Source organism: Hippoglossus hippoglossus, chromosome 6 (assembly GCF_009819705.1).
Source record: "Hippoglossus hippoglossus isolate fHipHip1 chromosome 6, fHipHip1.pri, whole genome shotgun sequence".
NCBI lineage: Eukaryota > Metazoa > Chordata > Actinopteri > Pleuronectiformes > Pleuronectidae > Hippoglossus > Hippoglossus hippoglossus.
This window is the reverse complement of record NC_047156.1, coordinates 19,606,190-19,632,240: the sequence shown is the minus strand read 5'-3', so window position 1 is coordinate 19,632,240 and position 26,051 is coordinate 19,606,190. Positions and strand designations below refer to the sequence as shown.

General features: G+C 41.3%; 1 protein-coding gene across 3 annotated transcripts in view; it reads left to right on the top strand.

Annotated features, from left to right (window-relative positions):
• srpk2 (SRSF protein kinase 2) overlaps positions 1 to 26,051 on the top strand; it is a 48,023-nt gene that overhangs the window by 4,082 nt on the left and 17,890 nt on the right. For 2 of the 3 annotated variants that reach the window (XM_034589103.1, XM_034589105.1), the window contains exons 1-4: positions 7,410 to 7,498; positions 20,993 to 21,144; positions 23,599 to 23,707; positions 25,828 to 25,915. In XM_034589103.1, coding sequence (XP_034444994.1) covers positions 7,410 to 7,498; positions 20,993 to 21,144; positions 23,599 to 23,707; positions 25,828 to 25,915 — 438 coding nt within the window. Of the gene's footprint in view, positions 1 to 7,409; positions 7,499 to 20,992; positions 21,145 to 23,598; positions 23,708 to 25,827; positions 25,916 to 26,051 lie in introns of those variants that run through there. The other variant, XM_034589106.1, reaches the window with a different exon arrangement.

The following is a 26,051-nucleotide window of genomic DNA, read 5'->3' as shown; positions in this document are numbered from 1 at the left end:
GACATGGAGAGCTGGGCTGCCATTTGGAATTGATGCATGCAAACAGAGCAGCCCTCGCTCTAGTTAAAAATAATAATCAGTTCTTCGAGTGCCCTTCTAGTTATTTATTTGGAAAGAATTGATAGATTTAAATGATAATTACTTGCACATCATATACATAATTAGACACAGTTGTTTGTTCTGCATAAAACGACATCAAATGATTTGCAAGTGGATCGGACTTTTGCATTTAGGGACAAATCAACGCAATATTCCTGACTGCAACACCATGGGCACCAGGTGCCACGCATGCACACATGCATGCACGCGAGCACTCACAAAGCTCTGGAGTGCATCGCTTGGGATGTGAAGGAACGTGTTTGTCAACAGTAAGGCAGAATTGATTGGATAACTTGTGTGTGCGTGTGTTTGTGTTAAACCAAAGGGATGAACAAGTTGGGCCCTGAATGGAGCAAGAGGCGGCACCGTGACAAGTTTCTCTTGGAGCACGTACATCAGCAAGAAGATCCCTGTTGTGTAACTTGGCTCTTGGGGCACAGTGGAGGTGGATGGAGGACAAGCAGCATGAGTGTGTCTGTGTGCGGAAAGGATATGCAAGTGTTTAGACGTCCGTGATGCATGTGAGTAGCTTAAAGCCTCTGTCTGCGACGTGACGGCATGTTGGTTTAGGTCATAGATGACGCTGATGGGCAGAGAGCTCGGGCCCTTTGAGGAGACTTACTTTAAGGATTACACAGAATTTGTATAAACAAAGGTCAAGAGTTTATGGGTTTTGTCGTAAAGCTGACTTGTATCTGTCGAGGCAGGAGCCTTAAGAGGTGATTATTTCAGTCAGTGCGTGTTCTTTCAAGCAATGACTGTTTACGTGTAAAATAAAATGCTGCGTCCAATACAAAATGGTTATCTTAAAGAGTTTAATATCTCAAATTAGTATATAATCCATACACAAGATTCCTGCATTGTTGTATGTGTTGCTTGTCGTTCATCCATTTAAGTGTCAGTGGTTAATGCTTGACTTTCACGGCAATCAGTAGAGCTGCCACTCTTCACAGACAGAGAAAAGGAAGAGGAGAGAATGGAGGAGCAAAGAGGAAGAGAAGGATAGAAAAGGGGGACGCAGTAAGACAGGTGAGAGGAAAGGTGGGAGGGACATTAAGGTAGACACATCAAAAAAAGGTGGCAGAAGCAGATAGATGAAGTGATGATAGAAATGAGAGGTCGACACAGTCATTACCAGCAGTAACTTAACATTTCCATCTCATCTCCTCTTTCATATTTGACACCAGTTGAAACACAGGTTACTGGATACATACTCTCATGCAGCCTCATTCCTGCCTCCTTGGATGAGTTGCAATATTGTCAGATTCACGATACACAATTTAATCTTCACACTGGAGCAGCTGGACTCGATCACATATTTCTGACTAAAATGATTAATTGATCATAAAATGACTCGCAGTCCACTTATGAAACCACATTTAAAACAATAGATCTGGATTTATTTGAATCTGCAACAAATAGCACACACTCATTAATATTCTCTGTTGAAAATATCTCACAATATTAAAGAAAGTTAAAAAAAAATCCTAGTGTCCTGATCCGAGTCTGCACCAACATTTATTGTGTTGTTCCTTGACCCATACCACATCATTCTACCAAGATTTGTGGTAATTCCTCCAGAAATGTTTGCATAATCTTGCTTACAAGCAAACAAAGGGTCAGGGGTATAAACTTAACCTCCTTGGCGGAGGTAATAAATTCAGAAAACTGAATCAGCATCAATTCTTATAATCTATTAAATGTTTTGTGTCTCTTCTCTTTAAAGAAGAATGCTACAATTATTGAAATGTCTTGCTCTTGGAAGAACAGGGTAATAATTTAAAATCAACGGGAGGAAGATGGATGTTAGTTGATCTGCAGCATTAAGGCCTTTTTGTGTTATGTTACATGTAGACGACAATAAGGGCTTTAAGACTGAGACGATTCACTATAAGTTTAACGATAGATAATAATCAGCAGCTAATTTTGTAATTGATTAATAATTCAAGTAGAAATGACAACAACACATCCCTTGTTACAGCTTTTATAAATATTGTAAAGAGCTGCTTTTTCGTGGCTTATCCTTCTTAACTGAATATCTTTCGGTTTTTAATTATTGATCGTACAAAACAAGACATTTCTGATATTAACGAAAAATGAATCAATCACAGTTCCACAGATAACTGATCAAAAGTAAACATTGGTCCTCCTGCAGGCTGCAGGTTCCGTTCTGACCTTGTCTTCCCCTTTCACTCTCCCCATTTCGTGCTTACTGTCTTGTCAATAAAAGAGAAAATCCCTGAAAAAACATCTTAAAAAAGACACAAGTGTTTTCTTCCCTAATTTAATAACAGGAGGCCTCAATAAAACTAAAAGAGAGAAGGGAGGAGAGCAGTGTTGTACAGGGAGCAGCAGAGGATGCCGAATGAAGTGTTGGAATGTGTCCAGTCAGTCAGTGAACCAGGCCCATGCAGCAGACAGCTTCACATCAAGCAGCCGCCACAATCACAGGGAATACGTAGCTTCCACTGGCCTGTGTGGCCTCCACCATCTTCTCTGGTCTGACCCACATCTCTACAGACGCTCAGGCCACACAGACGCACACAGACATGAGCAGCCCCAGCCGTGCCACAACATGACAATAGCTAATGAAGCGTGGCAGCGAGCTAGCAGGCAAAGTAGCCAGCTTGCCCTGCCTGTCTGGTTTTCTGGCCTCCATTATCCCCACCACTCCACCAGTCCTCCTCTTATACCTGGAACCAAACAGATGATTGCTTTTTTTCTCCTGCTTTTTTCTTTCTTTCCTCTATCTGAGGAGATGTCATCGTGCATGCTCCCATCCCTTCTTTCAGGCCTTTCAAACAAGTCTAACTTGACTGCATAGCGCAACCTTCTCACTGGGAATTTCCACCCTGCTTGATGAAATCCTGTGTGGTTAATCAGTAATAGGAATCACTGAGTCAAACCCCCAGCAGCAAACGAACAAGACACCTCAGGAGTAGTGTGTCGAAAGCCACCGCCATGGCGATACCCCCAAGGAGTGGGTCATGTGACCTCAGCTGGGTTCTAGTGTCGCAGAGTGTCGTTTGAGGTCAAGGATCGTGCAGAGGCATCAGTAGATGTACAGTTGATGAGAATGAATGGAAGAATCAGTGAAGTGAAGCCACTTAAAGTGAAGAAGATGTGACACAGATTCAATATTAAAAAACAAAAAGTGAAGGAATATAAAACAAAAGTGTATGGTGGTGGTGCTGTGAGGCTGCAGTTTGGCACAGTGGTGCTTTGACCTTGTTCACCATGTTATTTTATTATGGTGCAGCTTATAAATCAATCAAGCTGCACCAAATTGCACACACTCATAAATCAATCTCCTAAATAAGCCAACAAGATCTCTACAATGTTTCTTGAAAAAAAAAAATCAATAAAAAATCCTTTTAACGATAAAGAAAGAGAAAAAAAAACCTAGATCGGCCTTTCTCGAATTTGCTCCAAATGTTAATGGATTCTTCCTTGGCCCATATCCAGTCTTTTCGGTGTTGGTGTTTTTTGCGTAATCCTTCTGACAGACAAACAAAGAAAATCAGGAATAAACACAACCTCCTTGACAGAGGTAATACAGTAAAAATATCTCAGTATACTTTGTGCAAGGTTGTGCAGACAGAGTGGCGATTGGTTGAACTAGAATTCATGGAGGTTCTCAGTAGTAAAGAGTTACTTCTGTGGGCACGGCATCGGACCATGTGACAGTCTGTTAGGAAAAAGTGCTCCGCTGCTTTTCAGTAAATGTTTCCATCGCCAGCAAAACGTTTTTTCCATCTCCATCTAAAAAGAGCTTTTTTACTATGATTACCATGGCGACCTGCACCTAAAATACTATGACACTATTTCCTGGAAAGCCTGGATATAAGAGTGCAAACCTTTTCACAATTATTTGTCTTATATCAATTTAACAGCATATTTTCACTTTCTCACTAATACTGCATTTCACCCTGAGAATATTCAATAGGTTTTTGCAAAATTACCACTAAAATGGATGAATACTGTTTGTACAAAAATGATTGGAATTTCACCATTAGATCAACCATTACAAGTGGGAAATTGCTTATCACTTCATTGTACTTTGTTTTCTACTGCTTATGTGTGTGTGTGTGTCTTTACACTCTGGTCCACTCTGTGTGTTTACATGTTCAGCATACCAGTGTTTCCTGTGCTGCTGCTTCCCTGCTCTATCTTTTCATCTCCTCACTTTATTCTCTCGTCGTATCTCAACCCGTTTTACCTCCATCCTTCCTTCTGTTTGTTGTTTCTCTGGCAGCACTTTTCAACACGTATCGCTATTATGTCACGTTTGTTGTTGATGTGATTGTCGCTGTGTCATCGTGCCAGAGATACCAAATTAATCTTGATAAAGAATTCTCGTGCAATATTGAACTGTGGTTAATAGATCGGAAAGTCATAATAAATCAACCATGATAATTGTATCATGGTTGATTTATTATGACTTTCCGACTTTTTTAAGATGTATGTTTTGAGCTGCATTTGATCTCCTTCAGTACACACTTTTCCTATTGTGCACAGAAGAATTCTTGGATTGGTCTTTTCCATATCTATTAAATAATTATATGAATTATTAGTATATTGTTAGCCACCAGCTGTTCTCCAAGGGAGAGTAATTCGGTACTAAGCAGATCTAATAATAGGCTGCATTCCCATTATGCTACAGGGGGGAAAGGAGGTGAAGAAAAAAACATTCCCCTTTATTACTCCCATCTTTTTCTCTGTATTTAGCTCCAGTATACACTATAAGTCTAGGTCCTTTCTGTCTCATTATTTTATACCTATCTGCCACCAGGGAATCCACTTGACTGTACTAATACGACACTGCGTGAGTCAAACTCAGCAGAAAAAGGCAAATGGAGGAAGAGTGAGATTTGGGGGAGTGGGGGTGGGGGGGTGGGGGGTGACAAAATTTTGAGATATTTTGTAGGAGAGAGGAGCGGAAGAAAGTGGCGCGGAGATAGCCCTGGGAAAGAGAAGATCCCCGGGAGGAGCTGGGAAGGAGAAGGTAAAGCCGAGAGGAAGAATGCCGGAAAAGTGAAAGTCCAAGATAGAGACGTGGAGACCAAAGAACAGGAAAGGACAGCAGAATCCTCGGGAGAGAGCAGACGGAGACGGCAGGGGGGGAGCTTCACGGAGACAGAGATAAAAAAGCAGAAGGGGAAGGAGAGGAGGGGGAAGAGGGGAGATGGAGGGAGAAGATAGATGGCTCTCTGCAGACTTGCGCAGTGTGTTTGGTAATGCTGGGTCACCAGGGGACTAATCTGTACTGATGCTGCAGCGCTGAAGCAGTGGAATGATAATGGCCCGTTTGTGTTTTGGTGTGTGTGTGTTGGGAGGTATGTGTTTGTTTGTGCGGCTTTGCATATGCATGTGCTGCAAGATACCATGTTTTCAGTTGAAGGTATCACTTTGTTTCCCTTTGGACACACAAACACACTCACACATGCACAAATGTTTACATACTTGCGCACATAACCCCCTCATTAACGCCTTATGCCCTGTAGGACTGAGTCAGTTGTCTGCTGCTTAATTGAGAACAGTATTCATCTGTTGTGTCTGAGGACACTGCTCAGCTGTTATTTCTCCTGCAGCAGGGTCATGCGTGTTTTCTTTTTTCTCCTCGCTCCACGTCAGTCCCGAGCGGGCTGGGGGGGTTCACTGAACTCTGGACTCATTAGAGTCCTCCAGTATGGCAACACGCTCACACCCAGGCCTCTCCTTTGACAATAGTTTGGGTCGATATCGGCCAATAATACGATCCTGATGTGGGTGTGATGTGAAACCTCCTCTTCTGGATTAGATGCGTATATAAGTATAGCCCTCATTATATTATTAACATATTCTGGATGATTGAAGAGAAAAATGTATTGAATTCACTCTTCATGACAGACAACAACTCTAAATGTGGATGTACTTACAAGGTGTAATGCTATTTTGTTAGTATTACACTGCGTAATTAGTTAGTTATTTTTTTACGAGTCTTTATAAGTTTTCCTGGTCATTGTTTATTTGAATGTATAAACATGTGCTTTTGGAAACTTTCTGACATCTTATCACCGATCAATTAATCATTTAATCATGAAAACAGGTCAGATTTATCGATTAGGGTAATGTAACAACAAGAATACGTATAAGCATATCAAAGTTCCCATATAAAAAAGACACTACCCTACCAGACATTAAATAATGATTTCATTACATGTCAGAAAATAGTCAAAACTTGTCCATTACATTTCCCCAGATACCAAATTGATGCCTGTACAGATATTTTACTCGCAACAGACCGGTGTCCAAAGACAGAGAGAAAAGCAGCAAATGAAAGGCTGACAGGCTGAAAACAGAGACTCGTCAGGATTATTTTACTTAAATAAATGTTCTATTAATCAACTAATAAACTAAGTAACTAATTGTTCCAGCTCATTTTGTATGGTTCATCCTTGAAATACAGAATATTAGGTTTAATCAAAGAGGAATTACACAGTGTAGAATATGTACATAAAACTTGAATTAGCCAAGCGAAGTGTTCGAGTGCAAAGTGAGAGCTGAGACCGACTCATGACTGGTCAAGTGCGATTAGCGATGGTGGCTCCATCCCCCAACCACTATGCTCAGACTGGCTCCAAATGAGCAAGATGGCGGCATTTACATCCGGGATATCTTAGTTTCATTTCTGGATAGTGGGATGAAGTTGAGAGGCGTCGTTCATCTAGAAACAAAGTCTATGGATTAGTTTACCAGCATCTATCTAGTTGGTAAAATCAATACAGGTCCTTCTTTATAATTAGCTCCAACATTGTCCGGAAAACTAGGCCCTAGTTTTACTCAACGTTGACACTGACTGCAGACACACTGTCATGCACATTCAAATCAAGCTGTAAAGTATTTTTGGCAACAGCCTTGTCTGGTATAGCTTAATTGACATTGGACGTCTTTCCAGGGTGATCACAGTGTATTTTAGGTGAGGGATGGAGAGGTGCTAATGTGCTGCGGGTGTTGCATTTCTGACGTGTGTGTGACCTGCCGTGTGTGTTTGTGCTGTTGTGTTTATGAAATAGATGCATCTGGGACAATGCTATAGAATGCTCAGGCTTGTGTGTGCGGTTTGTGTCCATGCACTCACACACACTCCAGCCTCAAACGGGCTTTGACGTGGATCCTTAGCAGGTGGGTGTCACAGGCCCACGTGACTTCAGCTGGAATTCAAGGCTGGGCTCGTCTCACCCCACCACTGCTGTGTCCATGAATCTTCAGCAGAGAGCAGGAGCCACTGTGTTTTCTCTGATCCTCCATCCATCCTTGCTTCCTGTCCTATGGAGCTGGGCTCGTGTCTGTCCACTAAGAAAAGATGGGATCTGGCTTTGTGCGTCCTTCGCCTTCGCCACAGGGCGCTCCGGAAAAGGTAGAGGGAGAACAGAGAAAGAGAAATATGCTTGACAGGACTTATGTGCAAGGGTGTGAAGTCTGGTTTTCAGCTGGTAGAGATATGTGTTTCAGTACCGTGGTGTTTGTTTCGATTGTTTATCAAGATGGGCTCTCGGTAATACTAATGTCGAGGAGGGAAGAAAGACCAAGAGCATGGTGGTGAATTATGTCTTAATTTTTGCTGTGCCTCCACCAGGAACCAAAATAATAATCCTAAAACCTAAATACATGATAGAAGGTGAGTTACAAGCTGAAAGAGATTATTCATGTGCAACTGGTAGGATTTGCATCAATGCGAAGATAAAGTGAAGAGCTTATTTTCTGTTTGAATATTTCAACAGTTTCGATTCTGAACTATTATTTATGTCTATATTTATATAGAAAATTGTTCTATGTTATTTGTTAGTAAGCTGAATATAACTGGGTTTCTGATTGCAAGAATGCATTTTGGAAGGCAGATCAATTAATTAATTAATGCTGACAATACAGCCCTTAAATGTATGTTCAAGACAGAAAAGCCTAAGTTTATATCTAAGTCTTTGTTAGTACCAAATTAATTAATTAATACATAGTAAAAAAAGTGACAAAACAGGTATACAGTGCAGTGGGAGGCATTAAGCCTTTACTTAAATAATGTTAAAATATCACAAGATGTATAGTACAAACAAGGACAATAATATTAATATCATAATAAAATCACAAGTTGTGTATATGTGATGTGTGCATAGGCATTCAGTGTGTTGTAAGGGGTGGGGGCTGGGTGAGGGGGGTTATCTCAAGGATGCTTTGCAGCTAGAAATAGATTTAGATTTTCTTTGCAGAGTCACATATACTTTTTTTTTTTTTTTTGTGAAAGTAATAACCTCTTTCACAAAATGTTCTTGGCCGCGCTCACCCCGTCTTCGAACCACACTCTCCACAGCATTGTGGTTTTATTCAAGTCGTATTTTGCGTGCGTTCCTGCAGCAGATTAACTTTAATTTTACGAGTGGAAAGCAGCAAACGCGCAGTATGTCAGGAGTCAGAGGGAGTGTGGGGATCGCTGCTTTGTCCTTTTTCTCAGCTGTGATGTTAATTTGTGAATCTCATTTGGACCAAACCCCTCAGTCCCTAAAACAGCTCAGAAGAGACATCTAAATAAAATAACCTTGATTCTTTTCCTGGCAGACACAGTAAACGATGCGAAGGGAGTTAAGAGGAGTTCAGCTGTTCAGAGACAACATGAATCTGGTTCTGGACAGGGACCGTGGAAAACGCCTGCCCATCTTAAACCATGTAAAGCTCTCTTCTTTTTTTCTAATTTAGATTGACAGGCCTATATTGTATCTTATTGTAATAATGAGGCCCAGTTATATTTATATAGATCTGACATCCTCTTTGATTGGCAGTGGTTAATAGAAATTATTTAGAGCCTGCGTCTGAAAACTCATAACGTTGTGTTGCTTCTCAGGAGGCTTAGTGTTACCTAGAGGGAGATGGAACCTTTGGTGTCAGTGAAGTCCCATGGGAGTGGCGAGCGGGCCGCAGCAGCCCTGCTAATAATTAAGTCTCCAACCAGAAGTTACACGATTCCTCATTGTTTCGTTAGGCGGATTGAAAAAAACGTTGCTGAAAAACAAAGCTTGTGCATTTTTACTAATAACATTTCCACGTCATCGAGGTATTTCCAGGGTTTAATCAACAGAGCATCAGATTCAATTACTTATTCATACGCATTTCATATGGCTGTTTTTCCTTATTAAAACATTCATATAGAGGCCTTAAAACATTTGATGTTTGTCTTTTTGTTTTTAGCATCATCTGGTTTCTTGCTCAGCAACTTATATCAATAATGTAAAAAACACAATGGCGCCAATAGTGGTTGACAATAGTTGACCAAAGAGTCTTACTACAACAGCCATTTAGTCGCTCTCCTGGAAAATTAGCTGTTGAATAACATCTGGGCAAATTACAAAGATTGTCTGCCATTTTCACGAAGTCCCTCTACAGCTGCTGAATGAATCTTGTGGTGAGATGACCTAAAAGCTATTTGGGGCTGCGACTGAATGCTAATTTCATTATTGGGTGAAATAATGCTGATTGTTTCCTCAGGCTGGGTGAGTTGATTGGAGAATAGACGTCATGTTTGCAGGTGGATTAGCAGGAATCAAGAGTGGGGAAGTTGCACTGAATCATACACACACACACACAAACTTGAACAAAGACAAAAACAAGGACAGACAACACTCTCACACTGAGGCTGGGATAAACAAAAGGAAAACATGAGGAAAATGGGAAAGAGTATTTTTACTTGGAAAAATGACTACAATTGGTGGCAGTTTTCTTGTGATGAACTAATACATAAATTAAGCTATTTGCTGCATGTGTGCCTTCAATAGGTTTCTCTTGGCATTTTACATACATGCACATGGATTTTTGTGACACTCTCGCTCGCTGTAACAAGCATGGGCGGATGTCATCTCACAATGGGGGGCTTTGTGGCCGGCTGACGTCACTGCAATGTACTGTATAAATGCAGAACTCAATGAATGAGTGCCCTATATAAGGAAGAGGGTAAAGGGCACTGCACATTAAAAGATACAGCCGATATACCCACTGGCGCTGTGGATACGGGGATGTTTCTATAGTGGGACTAATGGCTTTTTGTAGAACAGGGCACATGGAGCACACGTGGACGCACAAACAAAATCAGAAATGTGAACAAAAACATCCTTTTATGCACGTGTATTGTTGTGTTTATGTTTAGGGGACAAATGTGCTTGTCCTATTGGATTTGCAAGCATGTCACTTAATTCCCCTAACTCAAGGGTCTGTGTGCTTGTGTGTGTTTGTGTGTACACATGTTCCACCCCACCAGCCATGCAGAGCTGTGTTCCTGATTTCCAATACTAATGTTATTCCAAGTCAACTGGTTTTGTCACTATGTGTGTGTCCGCCTGCTGCAAGTTTATTTCCGTGCACTAACATGTGTGCGTGCCATAGGGGACTTTGTATATAGATTTTGCTCATTAGCTTCCATTGGCTCTTATCTTTGGCTGTGTTAGCATTTGTTACTGTGTAGACATCATGCATCATACGTCTAACTGTGGAGCTCAGTCGGTGCAGTGTAGCGTGTGGTCTTGCATCCATTGACTGCCTGTGGGGAATTTCAGCAGCAGTCAATTCAGCCTCTATGGATTGGTACGAACCCTGTGGCACAAAGCAAAGCCTGAGTATTTATTGGTTATTATTGGAATCTGCTGTATTTAGATCAAACATGGAGAGCTGCACAAAACACTGCAGCCCCATTATAACTGTGGAAATGAACTCACGCTACAGCCATGCAGCCAATGTTTTTGTCCGGAGTGACACAGTACAGTGAGGGGGGGAGCAATGGCATCATTCAGTGCTGTGAAATGCAAAGATTCTTTTGGTTGCATTATGTACATTGAGCTTTTTCTCAGAGCTAGCGGGAGTTTCTTGGTTATGATGCTACTCAATTGATCCGTGTGAGGGAAATCCAGTTGTTACAGGTGCTCAGGGAACAAGTGGTCAATGCAAACAGGCCATGAATATCACAACATGAAGAAGTAGAAAATAAGAGGAAAAATAACACATGCATGAAAAACATTTGTGCAACTACAGTTGCTAAGGGGCAGCATTATATATTAATGAGTATTATAAGATAATCTGATGATGCTAATACTTTTTAATTAATTTATACTGCAAGGAACAATCTCTGCTCCACTACCTCTTGATGTTAACCAGTAGAATCAGTGAATTGACCTTTAGCTTCTTAGGCTACATCCGGAGTACTGTGTTATTATTTGAAAATGGCTATTCAAACTAAAACAATCTCAGTCCACACAAGCGTTTACATTACAAAATGCAGAAATGAACTGCACAGCAGGGTCAGCAATGCTTGTAATTGATTGTCCTTGTTGCATTCTACTCTGGTGGCTGAGGCAGATGCTGGTTGTTTTCTTGAAGGGGGTCATGTGATAAGATGCTGAAGAATCCGGCTACGTTGAGTGTCTATGTCATAGTTTCCAAACATCTCAGTTTCGACGTGTCCAGACTAAAACACAGCCCCAGAGTTTTCAAACTAAAATGTAGTCGGCAGCGTTTTCAAGCAGCTCTAAATCAAAAGTAGTGTGGTCACTTGTTGTATCCATCGCAGAGTTGATGCGTTTTCAAAGGAAAACGTAGCAGTATGGCTGTAACCTTAGTCAAGCTGGAGTTTCAAGTTAATCCAATTTATTCAGGTAATCTTTGTATAAGAGATATTTGCATTGTTCTCATTGACACATCTGGCGACAGAGGAGTTGTCAGAGGTCACTTGGAGGTGGCGACAGATCCACAGCACAGTACACAATATTCCAGTTCAACTTTGTGTCACAACAGCTTCACCACAGGAGAGGCTGCTTATTAAGTGGTGAACCTGCCTCATTGTGAGGTTCTCACTGCGGTGGATGCCAACAAAACCACCAGAGAAGTCAAAGGACAGAACTCCCTCCCTCCATTACTTCTGGCTTTTCTCACTCGGTGACAGTCATCTCATCAATATGCAGCCCTGGTTAATGGTGTGCTGCACACCAGTCGTGAAGAACTGCAAGAATAGAGACATTTATACCAAGAGGCTGCATTTGTAAGCCTCTCATTGTTGTGAATGTTTCGAATGCAGTTTATCTCGGTTAAAAAAATGCTGCAATTAAGAAAGGCACAGTCATCCATTTGGTTTGACATTTAACAACAGAAATTGCAGGTACTAACTGCGGCGCCTGAAGTAGGGCAGGGACACCCCTGCAATCCTTCTGCCACAGTAGCATAGAGGTTGTTTTCATTTAGAGGAAAACCTGTCATCGTGCTCCCAACCTACAAGAGTGTTTGACTGCTCGTTGCTTTGTTGAACCCTATAAATACCAGTGTTTCCTCATTTTATAAATCGTAGCCATTACATCATGGGCACAATGTTTTCATAACCAAAAGAAATTTGTGATGCAAAAGATAAAATCTATGAAATTGATTTGAATTCATCCAACTTTTGCGTAAAGCGGGGGTTTTCCCAACACACTGTGTGAATTCATTCTGCCTCTGTACAAAGTGAACAAAAAAGGATTGAAATTTAAGAATGGGTATCTTCTATGTAAAGGTATATTGTGTTTTTCGCGGCCAAATTCACAGAGGCCTGTAGAATTGACGAAACATTGTATTTCCAAGAGAAATGGAAAAAATGGTGGCTTGAACATTACAAATGAAATAAACCACAGTGTCCCTTGTCAGTGCCTTTTGCCATGTTGCTCTGTCTTGTTGATTCTCCATATTTGCCAATGAAAATCCCTCTGAAGCTAAAATAGAAACTCAGGATTATGGCAGCAGACACTTGCACATTCATAGTGTTTAGGAATGTTGCATTGCACCTTGTGATAATCCGTTGAATCGGGAGCTAGTGGTATCGAACAGGACCCCACGCAGCTTTAATGTGCAACTACAGGTTATATGGGGGCAGTGCAGCCTGTGCTGTGACGTCAGGCTGCATCCTGAAAATAGCAGTGAGATCTCAGCTCTCCACACAGACAGATACTCTGGAGGAGAGGAGAGAATGAGTCAGCTGTCCTGCCGACACGGGCCAAGACAGAGAGACGGAGAGAATGAAAGATTAACGATGAATCAATCAGAGGTAGAGACCGCTGGGACGGATAAGCTGAGCTGAAGGACACCCGCGGTCTGAATCCCACGCCTTAGCATTGACAGCGGAGGATGATGCTCTTGTTGCTAAGGAATACCTGTTACCTTGGTGATAACAAGACATATTTAAGGATAACTCATCAAGTTCGAACTCGAGAGCGGTTTAATGCAGCGTCTTGTAAACATGTTAGCAATGTGATTTCCACTGTCGTTAGCAGCAGCAGGGCGCATCACTGATGTCAAGTCTCTGACGGAATGTGGACAGAACTATTAGATCCAACCAATCGAAAGGCACGGGAGAATAAAGAGAACTACTATTACAACTGCTATTTTTTAAATTTTTCTCTATCTATGTTGATTTATCCTTAGAAAATATTAAAATATATGTTCATGGAAATATTTGAATTGTGTCACAGGGATGGAAGAAATACTTATAGTGATTAAATGGTTATTCAAATGAAAATAGTTTTACAATTCCCTTTACATTGGGCCCATTTTATTATTATACATTATAATTTAAGATACAAAGTAAAATGATAATTTAAGGTTTGTAGAAGTAGAGCATATAAAGATGCTAAAAATGGTAAGTAGAAACTGCACTTGAGCACAGTGATGAAGTAACGTTATTTAGTTTTTGTTCAATGCACATCTTTGACAAGAGCTGTATTATAGTCAAATTAAACTGAGACACACAAAAGATACCAACTGTTTAGTGAACTCGTTTCTTTTCATTGATTTTCTTTTCAAAAACAACTTAGGCAATGTGTGTCATTAAATGAGGTTGGTACAGCGAGACCCAGATCCATCACGAGCCAACAGGAATATTGTTGATCTTCTTTTAAGTTGTTCAGTTACTGATTTGATGTGGATGAATGTCGACCCATCCACTCCAGCATCCTCCCTGCTTGGACTTTGTTTCCCTGTAACATCGACGCCTGACTTCCTCTTCTGCTCTCGTTTCGATACCTTTTGACAATGACCATTGGGCTATATGGGTTTATCAATGGGCACTGGATGATGATGCCCTGATCAACCAGAGATAAGCACTTAGAACTTGTATAGCTACTCATCATGCTGACACTGGACTCTTGTGTTAGCTGACACACACAGTTGTATTTATATCAAAATGGAAACTTGTTTTACCTGTACACATGTTGACATTCTCACTGCTGCCCTGTCATGTCAGCACTTTACAGCAGCAGAGCTGTCCAGACACGTGTGCACAGCGTGGTGTGCGATGAGGAATTTACAGGGAGGAAAAAAAAAAAAACTGCTTTACGATTTGTTCTGAATCCGGTCTTCAGTTTGCATCTCAGTTTCTCCTCCCTGTGGAATCCGTCAAATGAAATCATTTCACATTTGTTCTCTGCCACAGTTTTCTCCACATCCTCCAGCACAGCACTACATTTCCACTGCAGTCAGGATGATGAGCTTTGTGACAGAACTGGTTTTCAAGCGTGAATGCTGGAGCTTGGACATTGCCCTTGGCTTATTATAGCAACAAGACAAACCTTTCAAGTAGGGTTAGCCTTACACAAACATGTAAACTGATCATACATGCAGTTGTGTGTGGGAGGAGAAATGTCTTCTTCAGTGATTTTGATGCAAATTTTTAGATATAAACCACCCGGGACATGGAAAACGTGTCAGGCTCTTAAAAATCTAACACTGGTGCTACAGATGCCATTGTTGGGTGTTAGGCCAAAAACCTGTGTGTGTGTGCGTTTGTGTTCATTACGACCTGCACACACTCTTTTACTTGGCTTAGGATGTAAGAAGCCTTCTGGGCATGTACTGTATATAAGTGTGTGTGTGTGTGTGTGTGTGTGTGTGTGTGTGTGTGTGTGTGTGTGTGTGTGTGTGTGTGTGTGTGTGTGTGTGTGTGTGTGTGTGTGTGTGTGTGTGTGTGTGTGTAGGTGTGTGTAGGTGTGTGTGTGTGTGTGTGTAAGGTACATACTGCAGTTATTTACCTCCACAGTAAAACTGCAGTGAAAGACTCATGTCTCAACCTGCTCTCTACACTCTCTACACACAAAGATACTGCTTTACCAATAGGAGGGTGTACATGTACAAAGTAACCTCCATTAAAATGTGCATTTAATGCTACCATGTAAACATGCATTATTGCAGGAGAGGGGACGGCGACACAAGCACACACTTGTTTGATATACACATGAAATACTTTACACGTGGGACAGTCCTGGTGGTTCATATTTACTTCTCCCACTCTGCCCTGAGGCAAGGCACTCACACACACGTTCTTTAAGTTGTTGCTAAAAGTTTGTCTGTAATTGTCTGTAATCTAAAAGAATGTAGCTGCTGCAGGAGATGTGCTGTGGTGTAACTACACCTTCTTGAAGAGGAAATTGTTGCTCCTAGAGTGTGAATTAGTGCCAATTAATGGAGGAAATTGATTAGTGCCGGTTTGACCAGAGGGGGGGACTCAATCATTCCTGATTGGTTAGAGTGAAACCCGTTGGTCCGCAGTGGGAACATAATAAGACTTATTGGTTTATAATGCAGATTGTGGTGGTTTTATAAATGTAGTTTGTACAAATCTGATGTTACGTGTAAAGATACAAATACATTTTCTGTTTAATCAAAGAATTGAATAAAAATATGAATACGAAATGTATTGATAATGCATTTGAGCGAGTCACTCTATGGATCCGTGAGGTGATTTGCATCGAATACAATTTTTATACAAACAAAATAGGAGAAAAACAAACCCATAGCCCCTTAGTTTGTTAGAGACAGTGTTTTACATGCTCACCACTGATGCTCTCTCCACCTCCACCTGTCTGACAGTGTCATTTAACAGGTTGGTGTGATGTACAGTATGGATCAGTGTGGATGGATTCATGCTTGCTTTCTGTATTTTCCTCCTTGGTTCTGTTATTTCTTTTCTGCTCCTCTTCTCTGGGCCCTTTCTGATTTTCCTCAGTCTGTTGTCAGTCTGTGTGTCAGTCGACTGCTCTCTGTCTTTCTATTTTTCTCTGTCTCTGTTTGGGTATCTCTTTCTCTCTGTCTTTCAGTCTGTCTCTCTATTATCACCTGCATAATTTTAACCTCTCCCTGTCTGTCTGCCTTTCTCTGTTTATCTCCCTCTCTTTGGCTGGTGGCTCATCTTCTCTCGTCTGTCTCTACATCTGACTTTCTTTCTCTTTCTTTCCCTTCCTCTTCCTCCTCTACATCTCTACCTCTCGCTCTCTGTTTTCTGTCCGTCCGTCCGCTCCATTTCCTCTCTGTTCTGTCACCGCCTCTGCTCTGCTCGTCTTTCCTACTCAGGCGGCGTCTTTGCTATCTTAATGTTTTTGCTGCTCGGCACGGGTCCAGGAAGTTATGGGGGTTAAGTGTCTGTACTGCCAATGGCAAGATGAGCAGTATAAAAGCACTGAGCCTATAGACGTGATGTATGACACCCTACGTGACTGCTTTGGTAAAGAAGCTGCATCCTACTGCAAGGACACCCTCTACTGCCTGTGTGTGTCTGTTTGTGTGTGTGTGTGTGTGTGTGTGTGTGCGTGTGTGTGCACAAGTTGTAAAATGGCAAGGAATTCTCAATGCCAAGTCATCTTCTGTCTTTATCTGCAGGAAGGGAGGAGCCGTGCCGTTGTGTGTCTGTTTGTGCGTGTTGGCCTTGCCACCAGGTTAACACTTTTTGTCCTGGACACCCTCCTCCTCCCTCATCCTCTTCCTCCTCCTTGCCCTGCAGTTGCTATGGTAACACACCGAGAGCCTCCATCATGTGTCTGCGCCTGTGACCGCAATTAAATAACAGCTCACAAGCGCGGGCTTTGTGTGTTTACGTGTTTATATTTTTTTTTCTGTCTTAATTTTAGCATTTGATCATGTTGCCAGCGTGAAGTGACGCTGAATAAGAAGTGTTTGACGAGCTCTCCCAGGCTCAGCTGGTCTCATTCAGTCTCACAGACATGCTGCTGAAAGAGCCACTTCTCTTTAGAGGAAGACTGGATTGATGATGAAATGTCTGATTGATTGAAAACATCAACCTGTTTGAGTATGAATGCACGAGTTTTATTCACATCTCAGAACACTGTCTGCATCTATTATTGGCGTGAGATGAAGTTACTTAGTTGACTGTGACTGTGACTGTGATTATATACCTTTGTCAAAGTACTTTTTATTTTCCCAAAAACAATAAATGTGAAGGAATTTGGACAGCACTGCACATTTATCTGAGTGTGTAGTTGTACACATTTATGTACACATGCCACGTTGGCCCAAAGAATGGCACTTGGTAGAGCGCATACCTCGGCCAAGGCTAACAATCCTGAACATGATTGTGTAGTTCTTATCGCAGAAATATAAAATTAAAAAGGATGTGGTCAGATAATGATTATAACGATCATTAAACACAGTTGTACTGGCTGAGTGATATGGACAATAATTGTATGAAAGTACAATTTCCACATCAGTCAATATCTATAAATGTAACAATAAATGTCACAAAATTATTTCTGTTAAGTTTAAAGACTGATTTTAGATTTTTCTCCTGAGTGATGCAAAACATTTTACTAATCTGAGGTGGATCAACTATGTGTCATACTTCATCACTGAGCTTTCACAGTGCATGAGCATTATATCGATATATATGATATATATGAAATTTGATATAGATATATTAAAATCTGCTAGATTTAGCTTTTTATTTATTTAGTCTAATTTGATTTAAGATCCATCTAAGATGCCCCTTAATCCGCATCCGCACCGACAATTAATGGGGTCTTCCCAGACCCAGACCCCAAGTTCAGTAGAAATTGGTTCAGTAGTGTTTAGATAATCCTTCTAACAAACAAACACACAGGTGAAAACTAACCTTCTTGGAGAATGATGGGGAGAAAATGCTGCAGGTTGCACCCAAGAAAATATGATTTAGTTACAAAACATGTTTATAACTGATGGACACTGTGGAGATATCAGCAACAACATCTAAATATGAAAAGATAATGTTAGAAATGGAAAAAATCACTGACAGGACGTCAACTTCAGTGAGTTCCTTTCCTTTATTTGTGTTTGCTGTGTATGTGCTGCACAATGTGCACGTTGCCGGTCTGTTCTGTTTCCAAGCGTTGTGCATGTGTTCCTCTATGTCTATGTATGTTTGTGTCTAGTTGTGATTTACAGTGTGTTGAGTATGAGGTAATATTAACACAATATAACTAAAAGCCATCACGTCGTTTTACGATGTCCTGAAGGAAGTAGCATAGTGGCACTCTGATGGCGTAGCCGTAGAGGTTGGATGTTACGCACAAGTTTCCAAAAATCTCCATAAATATCCATGTGTGCCATGGCAGTGCCCCGCCTGATCACTCATTGTAAGTCGCCCCGGATAAGGGCGCCAGCTAAATGCTGAAAATTCAGCCAGGCCTGAAGAGAAGAGGCAGCCTGTGCTCTGCAGCCTATTTAATGTTCACCCTCCCATGGGCTCAGTTCCATTTCAGACAAGGGCAAGGAAGTGGAACGGGGAGATGAACCCTGAAAAGCTGATGAAGCCTAATCTATGCATCTATTTGTCATTCTGGATATTCTATTTATTATTCCGTCTATGTCATTAATCACGTCGTACATTTTAGAAATACCTGCTCCGAATACCCCTTTCAAGGTCGCCATTGTTTTTACGGTGTGCTACATTTTTTTCAGGATTGAAAGAAGTTGTTTTTCGTTTTGTCTGTTGTTGGACAGTTTCCATTGTATCTGCTGATTCATGTCTGAGGTGAGGAGTGGGTGTGGATTAGTTCAACCTGACCGTCTCTGAGCTACAAACACGCTTTGACGACCAATGTCTCTCATTGACTCACGATAGTTACTGTGATTGAATCCTTTATAAAGTTGTTGTTACAAGACAATGTAGCAATAAGAATCAATGGGACAAATCTGAATAAGTCCTACAAGTGTTGGGACGATAACTGATATTGAGATAATCAGTGGTACATATCACAGTTAAAAATGTTTATTCTATCCCTAATCATGAAGAAGACTTCTCTTATATTGTGCTTACTTTAAGAGAAATGATAGGGAATGCAGGAATATCCATACTGTCTGAGTTTGACATTAGATAGTTACAGAAGTGGTGACTTTGCTTTTGACTGTAGTGCTGCACCATTCAGACATTAATTATTGAATTTCAATGTGACAAAATGGAAGACAAATAAACTTGGTTCCAGGACATACACTGTATATACAGATGGACAACATGACTGCTTCCCAAAAGTGAAGCCAAAGCATCTTGATCGCCACCTGGTGGCTGGCTGCAGGTTTTAAATCCCACCCTCGTCATGTTAGTGGATGGTACAAGGACCGAGATGGTTTCAGTCAGTTCTCATCACACTGATGTTTGTTCAAGTGCTAATTCCTCCAGTGAGTTTAGTTTTAATTGGTTAATTGATGCAATAAAAATGTCATGATTGACAGCTGAGACTGACTCACGATTGGTTAAGCGCATGTATTGGTGGGACCTCGCTACCATGGGTCAATCCTCAGGTCAATTCTGCACAGATTCTCCAAATGCACATGATGGCAGCGTTTGTATCTGTAAGATTTAGGCTTCATTTCTGGATAGTGGGATGAAGTGGAGACTCGTCGTCCATCTTTATATACAGTCTATGTTCCAGACCAAGTTAATGTCTAATGGAACACAGGACACAGGAGCAGAGTCACGTGTAGCCTTAAAATGAGGTTTAAGACAAGAATTCAAAATGAACTGACAAAGCGAATGTTGAAAAAGGTACTGGTTCTAACAAGACAGCACTAGTAAACAGTTTTTTTATAGGCAAACAGAGAGTCCAGAGTGAAGCACGCCAGAGGAGGCAGGCTGAGCGTGGCAGGTTACAGCAGAGATGTTAGCTGAGGATGCTGGGCACAGATTAAAAAACAACAACAGTTATTTTTTGGGGCAGGAAGGTAACAACAACATTCCCAAACAGCCAGAAAGCAGAGAGGTTGGCCGGTGTACAAGGTGTGTGGTGAATTGGCTGAGTCACTGTGGTGGTACCAGTTCTAATATACTGCAGTGTCTTAGTGGTCTTGATAGAAGACACCCAGCCAGCAGCACTCACAGACAGGAACAGAACCTGAATGGGGACAGAGCAGAATGCGCAGGCAGGAAGGGAAATAAAAAATAAAAAAATATATATATTTCTTTCACTTAAAATGAATAGATATAGGATTTATTTAAGCGTCTTCTATGGACTTCTTCTTGCAGAAAATGCTTGAATGAATCAGGTGTTGTTGTTGTGCCTCTACCGCTTCTTCATTTCATTTTACCGGATATAACAGTGCAGAAGAGTTGTGAGGTTGTCCCTCTTTTCTTTGGACTTACAGTCGCTTCCATATGAGTTTCTCTAGAATACATGTTCTTTATTTGTTCAGCAACTGGCAATTGATCGCTGTAGTTTATCCTTTTTTTATTTCAAGCAGATATGTGGCACGTCACCTCCTGAGCCTTGTTTTTCTCTGCAGAAAAGCACCTGTCTGACATAGTGTGTTTCAGAGCAGCGAATGTAAAAGCCTTCATGAGCTCAGTGCAAGATGAATAACTGTCAACGATGCCAGTCAGCAGCACACACTGGAAGAGTTGACATCTTTTATATATGGAAATATCACAAGTTATTATTTTCATATTATTCATCTGCTCTTAAAGCGCAGTTCATGTTTGCCCTCGCTGTGAGTCATGGCTGCAAATATTCAAATATGTGAAAGTAAATTGCTCAAGCTTATATTTCAAGTAAAAATAAGTGACTTGAGAGGTTAACTGTCTTTCATCCCACTGTTTTATTTACAGGCCTGAGACCCAGCAGAAAGCCCCAGTGAGCGCCCCTCCTCCCCCGCCACCCCCTCCGCCTCCCCCTGAGCCGACGGGGCCCCCGGAGCCGGAGGAGGAGATCCTGGGCTCCGATGATGAGGAGCAGGAGGACCCCGCCGACTACTGCAAAGGTCAGAGCAACACATGAACAGAGCAGACCACGCACACTCGGAAGTCAGTCTGTCCCAGCCCATTACTTCCACTCTCTATGTCTGCTGCTGCAGAGCTCAACAAAGGCTGCCCTGTCTCACACTGTCTCCCCCTCTCCATCGCTGTCCCTGTCTGGATTTTCTCCTCTTTCTTTCTTTCTCCCTCCATCCTGACGGGATTTTACACCGGTGTCACTCTAGCCGCCGGTCTGAGAGGCTCATTAGTTGTGACACCAACATCTCAAGGTTGTTTTGCTTGTTGTCAGAGAGGAGCGGCAGACTTGTTTCCTGCAGAGGGTCACGATGCCAGAGAGGAGTGCACCGACTGCTGAGAGGATCATTTTCACTACAGATTCACTAATGAAATAAATAGTGCAGCCTGTTTAAAAGTATTTCAATTAGTTTAAATATGGCATTATGTAATTCAATCATATGTTATAATACTTTGAGACAGCCTATATCTCATTGATTAGGTCAATTCTTGAGATTATGTTACACATCTCACATGAGGAAGATGATAGAAAAGAGAAAAGATTGAATCTCTGTTGGGTATTTTTCTTATTTTCACATTCTTCCTGTCAAAAACAGAAGTGTTTTTCATATTATCTACATAAGACCCTTTATTGGTAACCCTTTTATTTATTTCTGACCATTTGACGTACTTGTACTCGGGCCCCGTACTTTTAAAACAGATAATGCACTTTGTTACTGCACAGAAGTGCATTGAGTAGCTTTCTGTAGTAGTTTTCTGTGTTTGATTCCTCACCTGCCCACCCGGCGTGTGTGTCTGTGCTGTTTTACTTGAAACACCACAATTTATCAAGTTTGTGCTCAACAAAATACACTTCCAACAATGTTGCCCTGTCAGACGCGACTTCTCCCTCTGCCAGCTGGTCGTGTCACTGTGGCAAGAACAAAGACCAAGCTCTACTTTGTTAAGTGAGAAAACATTTAGTCCATTTTGAAGTGAGAATATACTGAAGCTCAGCATCAGATCCTGTTAGCTTCAGTGAGTGGAACAAGTCGTCCAATACTGCTTATATAGAGACGGATAAAAACATTAGAAGCAGGTGTAATACAGTACACAGTGAACTATATCCACAGATCCAATCCATCCTCTGTACCGTGTATCAACCCTATGAAGGTTGGTGGGGAGCTGGAGCCAATCCCAGCTGACACTGGGCGAGAGGCGGGATACACCCTGGACGGGTCGCCAGCATATCACAGGACCAACGTACACAGACAAACTGACAATTTAGAGTCTCCCATTAACCCACTTCCAATCTGCAAGACATTAGACTGTTAGAGGAAGCTGAAGTACCTGGAGAAAACTCACATCAACAACATGTAAAATCCACACAGAAAGAAAGAAAATGTATCTTATTTGATAGCCCATATTCACAAATCACAATTTCCCTCATTGCTCATGCTCTTAACCCTCAGCAAGAGTGAGGGAAAACTGGAGAAAACACACGAGAGAGAGCTGCATGTGAGGGACCCCTCTCCCAGGATGGACAGACGTGCAATAGATGTCACGTGTAGCAGAGTCACGTCAATAAAATAACAATATTTACAACATTGATGAGACCGTGTCTGATATAAATGGAGAAGAGTGTAAAGTATTTATAAATGAGAAAATGTCTGACGGAGATGAAGAGAGCAGAAATAACAATTGTTACGATGGAGGTATTGCCAGTAACAGTTGTATATGTTGGCATGAATATTGTTGATGCAAGTTCATTCACATTAATTCTGCTAGGCCTTGTGTGCAGTCCTGTTTCAAAATAATAAACAGTTAAAATGACATTAACTAAATCGTGTATATATATATCTTTTATTTATTTAATCCAATAATCTGATTTAGATCTAGATCTCCTACGCTGGACAGAATAATGACGCTGTTGATTCAACACATTTTTATGATTGATTCTGTTGTGCTGCTGAATAATACTGCATCATACTGAGAGATGTCCAACCCATTTATATCAATGAGAGTAGAGGAAATGATAGAAACAAATGATAGCGACATACTACATCCTTCACTGCAAAAATGCTTCCCAGACACAAGCTCTAATGTTCGTAATGGTTTTAACTGGAATCGCGCTATTGTGTCAAATCTAAAATTGAGTGTCAAAGAAACGACTTTGTTTCTCTCTCTCTCTATCGTTGCTTCACAAAATTTTGCAGATTCATGCCACTGGAAATGTTTGTGCTGTATTTTCCTCCTGCATCTTCTTTCTCCCACTTGTGAAACACGTCTCTCCTGTCACGTCTCCTGTCTGTTTGACCTCCCTCCCTCTGTGCTGCTCTCCCACCACTTTTTGCTCACTAATGGATTTCATGTCATTGGTTATCTCTCGCAGTCGCCAGTAACCTTCATCTTCTCTCCCTCTCTCTCTCTCTCTCTCCCCCGCTCTCTCTCTTTATCCCTCTCAGGAGGGTACCATCCGGTGAAGATCGGGGATTTGTTCAATGGAAGGTACCATGTGATCAGGAAGCTGGGGTGGGGCCACTTCTCCACCGTATGGCTGTGCTGGGACATACAGTGAGTCACACGCACACATATGCACACGCACACACACACACACACACACACACACACACACACACACACACACACACACACACACACACACACACACACACACACACACACACACACTGTACATATAGGTTTTAAAATTTTGCTTCATGCTGAGACATTCACCACATTTACTCATGACCCAAAAAAGCGCTTGAATGCTCACAAATGCTGTTCATGAGAGTCCTTCACTTGACCTTGCTCACATAGACACACACAACATCAAATGTAGCCCACACACACACACACACACACACACACACACACACACACACACACACACACACACACACACACACACACACACATGCGCACACACACACACACACACACACACACACCAAACACACATGCACCTGTTGACAGAATCTGGCACGTCACCACTACGACAGTTGCGACCAACACCATTGTGCACTAGCACCAAAGCCATCCATTTGCACTGTGATGTTGTTTCTGTGTTCACGAGGCAACCGTGGAGGATGGATGACAGTATCATCAACCCAGTGTCACCTTTCTGTGACACACACACACACACACACACACACACACACACACACACACACACACACACACACACACACACACACTCAAACACAAACTAATTTACTCATGTCACTGGTGTTAATTACACTGATGGTGGTCATAATCCCGTGAGTTGGAGTTGCGTTACCTGACTCACACTGGACAGTTAATCCCAGTGCTTGACAAATGCCGGCACCATGGATTTATTCACTATGTCAATATCGAGGCAGATGTCGTCTTCTCTCACTCCTCCATGACTCCTTCTGCCTTTTGTTTACTTCTACTTTCTTTTGTTTATTTCCTTCCTTTCACAACAGTTTTCATTGGAATTCCTCTTCTCTTCCTTCTGTCTTTCATTTTGTATCAAGTTCAACCGTTTTGGTAGATTTCCATTTGCAGTAGTTTGGCTTTTTATACATTGTTCTTGTCGTTGTTTTGCACTGTACATTTTTCAGAATTAATAAAACTAGCATATCACTCTGCAGCGAGCATACCTCAGCCAAGGCTGCTTATGAAACCACATTTAAACTCACTATATTCCATCAAGATCGTCACACCTTGTTAAGCCCTATGAGACAAATTGTGATTTGTAAATATGGGCTATACAAATAAAATGTGATTGATTGATTGATTGATTGATTGATTGATCAAGAGCCATTCATTATTTCCCGCTAAAACAATGAAAAACACCTGCAATGCATTGTAAAACAAGTTAAACACAATTCCTGGATCCGCACCAACATGTTATGGGTTCTTTTCCTGACCCATACCCCTTCCACCAAGTTTCATGGTAATCTGTCCAGTAGTTTCTGTGTAATCTTGCTTACAAACAAACCAACCAACAAACACACAAACAGAGAGGGGTAAAAACACAACCTCCTTGTCGAAGGTGACAAATATGTTCATTACTGAATAATTCATGATTATTTTTTAGTTTATAACTTGTCCAAAAATATTTATAAATGTCCATCTCATTTTCACAGAGGCCAAGAGGACATTTTTGAATTTTTATCCAATCAATTTAAAACCAAAATATATTTTATGTACAAGAAGAATAAGCAACATTTATTTACATTTCTTCAATGATGTAAATTAAATGATGATCATTGTCAATTTATCAACTCATTTTTGCAGTAAAATCAGCACTTAATTTAATATTATCACATTCAAATTGAGACTACACAATGTCACACAGGTCAGAACACTCTGACATACAACATGCAACATAACATACAGTAGTTACAAAAGAGTCATGAATACATACCATCAATTACAATAGGTGTGTGTGTGGACTATGATAAGACCAAAGCAGTGTGTCCCTGGTGTACTATCACATGATGTCAACTTCATAATAAAATGCCACATAGCTCTCACATTAGCATTTGCAGTGTCAGTGTGGGCAGTGTGAATGCCAAGCTGTTGGCCAGTGTTGGTTCAGGTGCTATTTCCATACCTCTCACATTCACTCATTAGTTAGCATTGCTGCCTTTATCAGCCTGTTGGTTTGTGAGTCACTACGAAATCATAATAATGCATCTTTGTGTGTCTGTGTGTCATTACAGAGTGAAGAACTTTGTGGCGATGAAGGTGGTGAAGAGCGCCCAGCATTACACGGAGACGGCCCTGGACGAGATCAAACTGCTGCGATGTGTGAGGATCTGATTGGTTTGATACTTTGGTGTTTGGGAGTCAGATTTTTTTTATCATTTCATCCTTTTCAGTTTTGTTTGTTCCTTTTTCCTTCCTTCCCCTCTTCCTCTAGTTTTTGCATCCTTACATCCATACG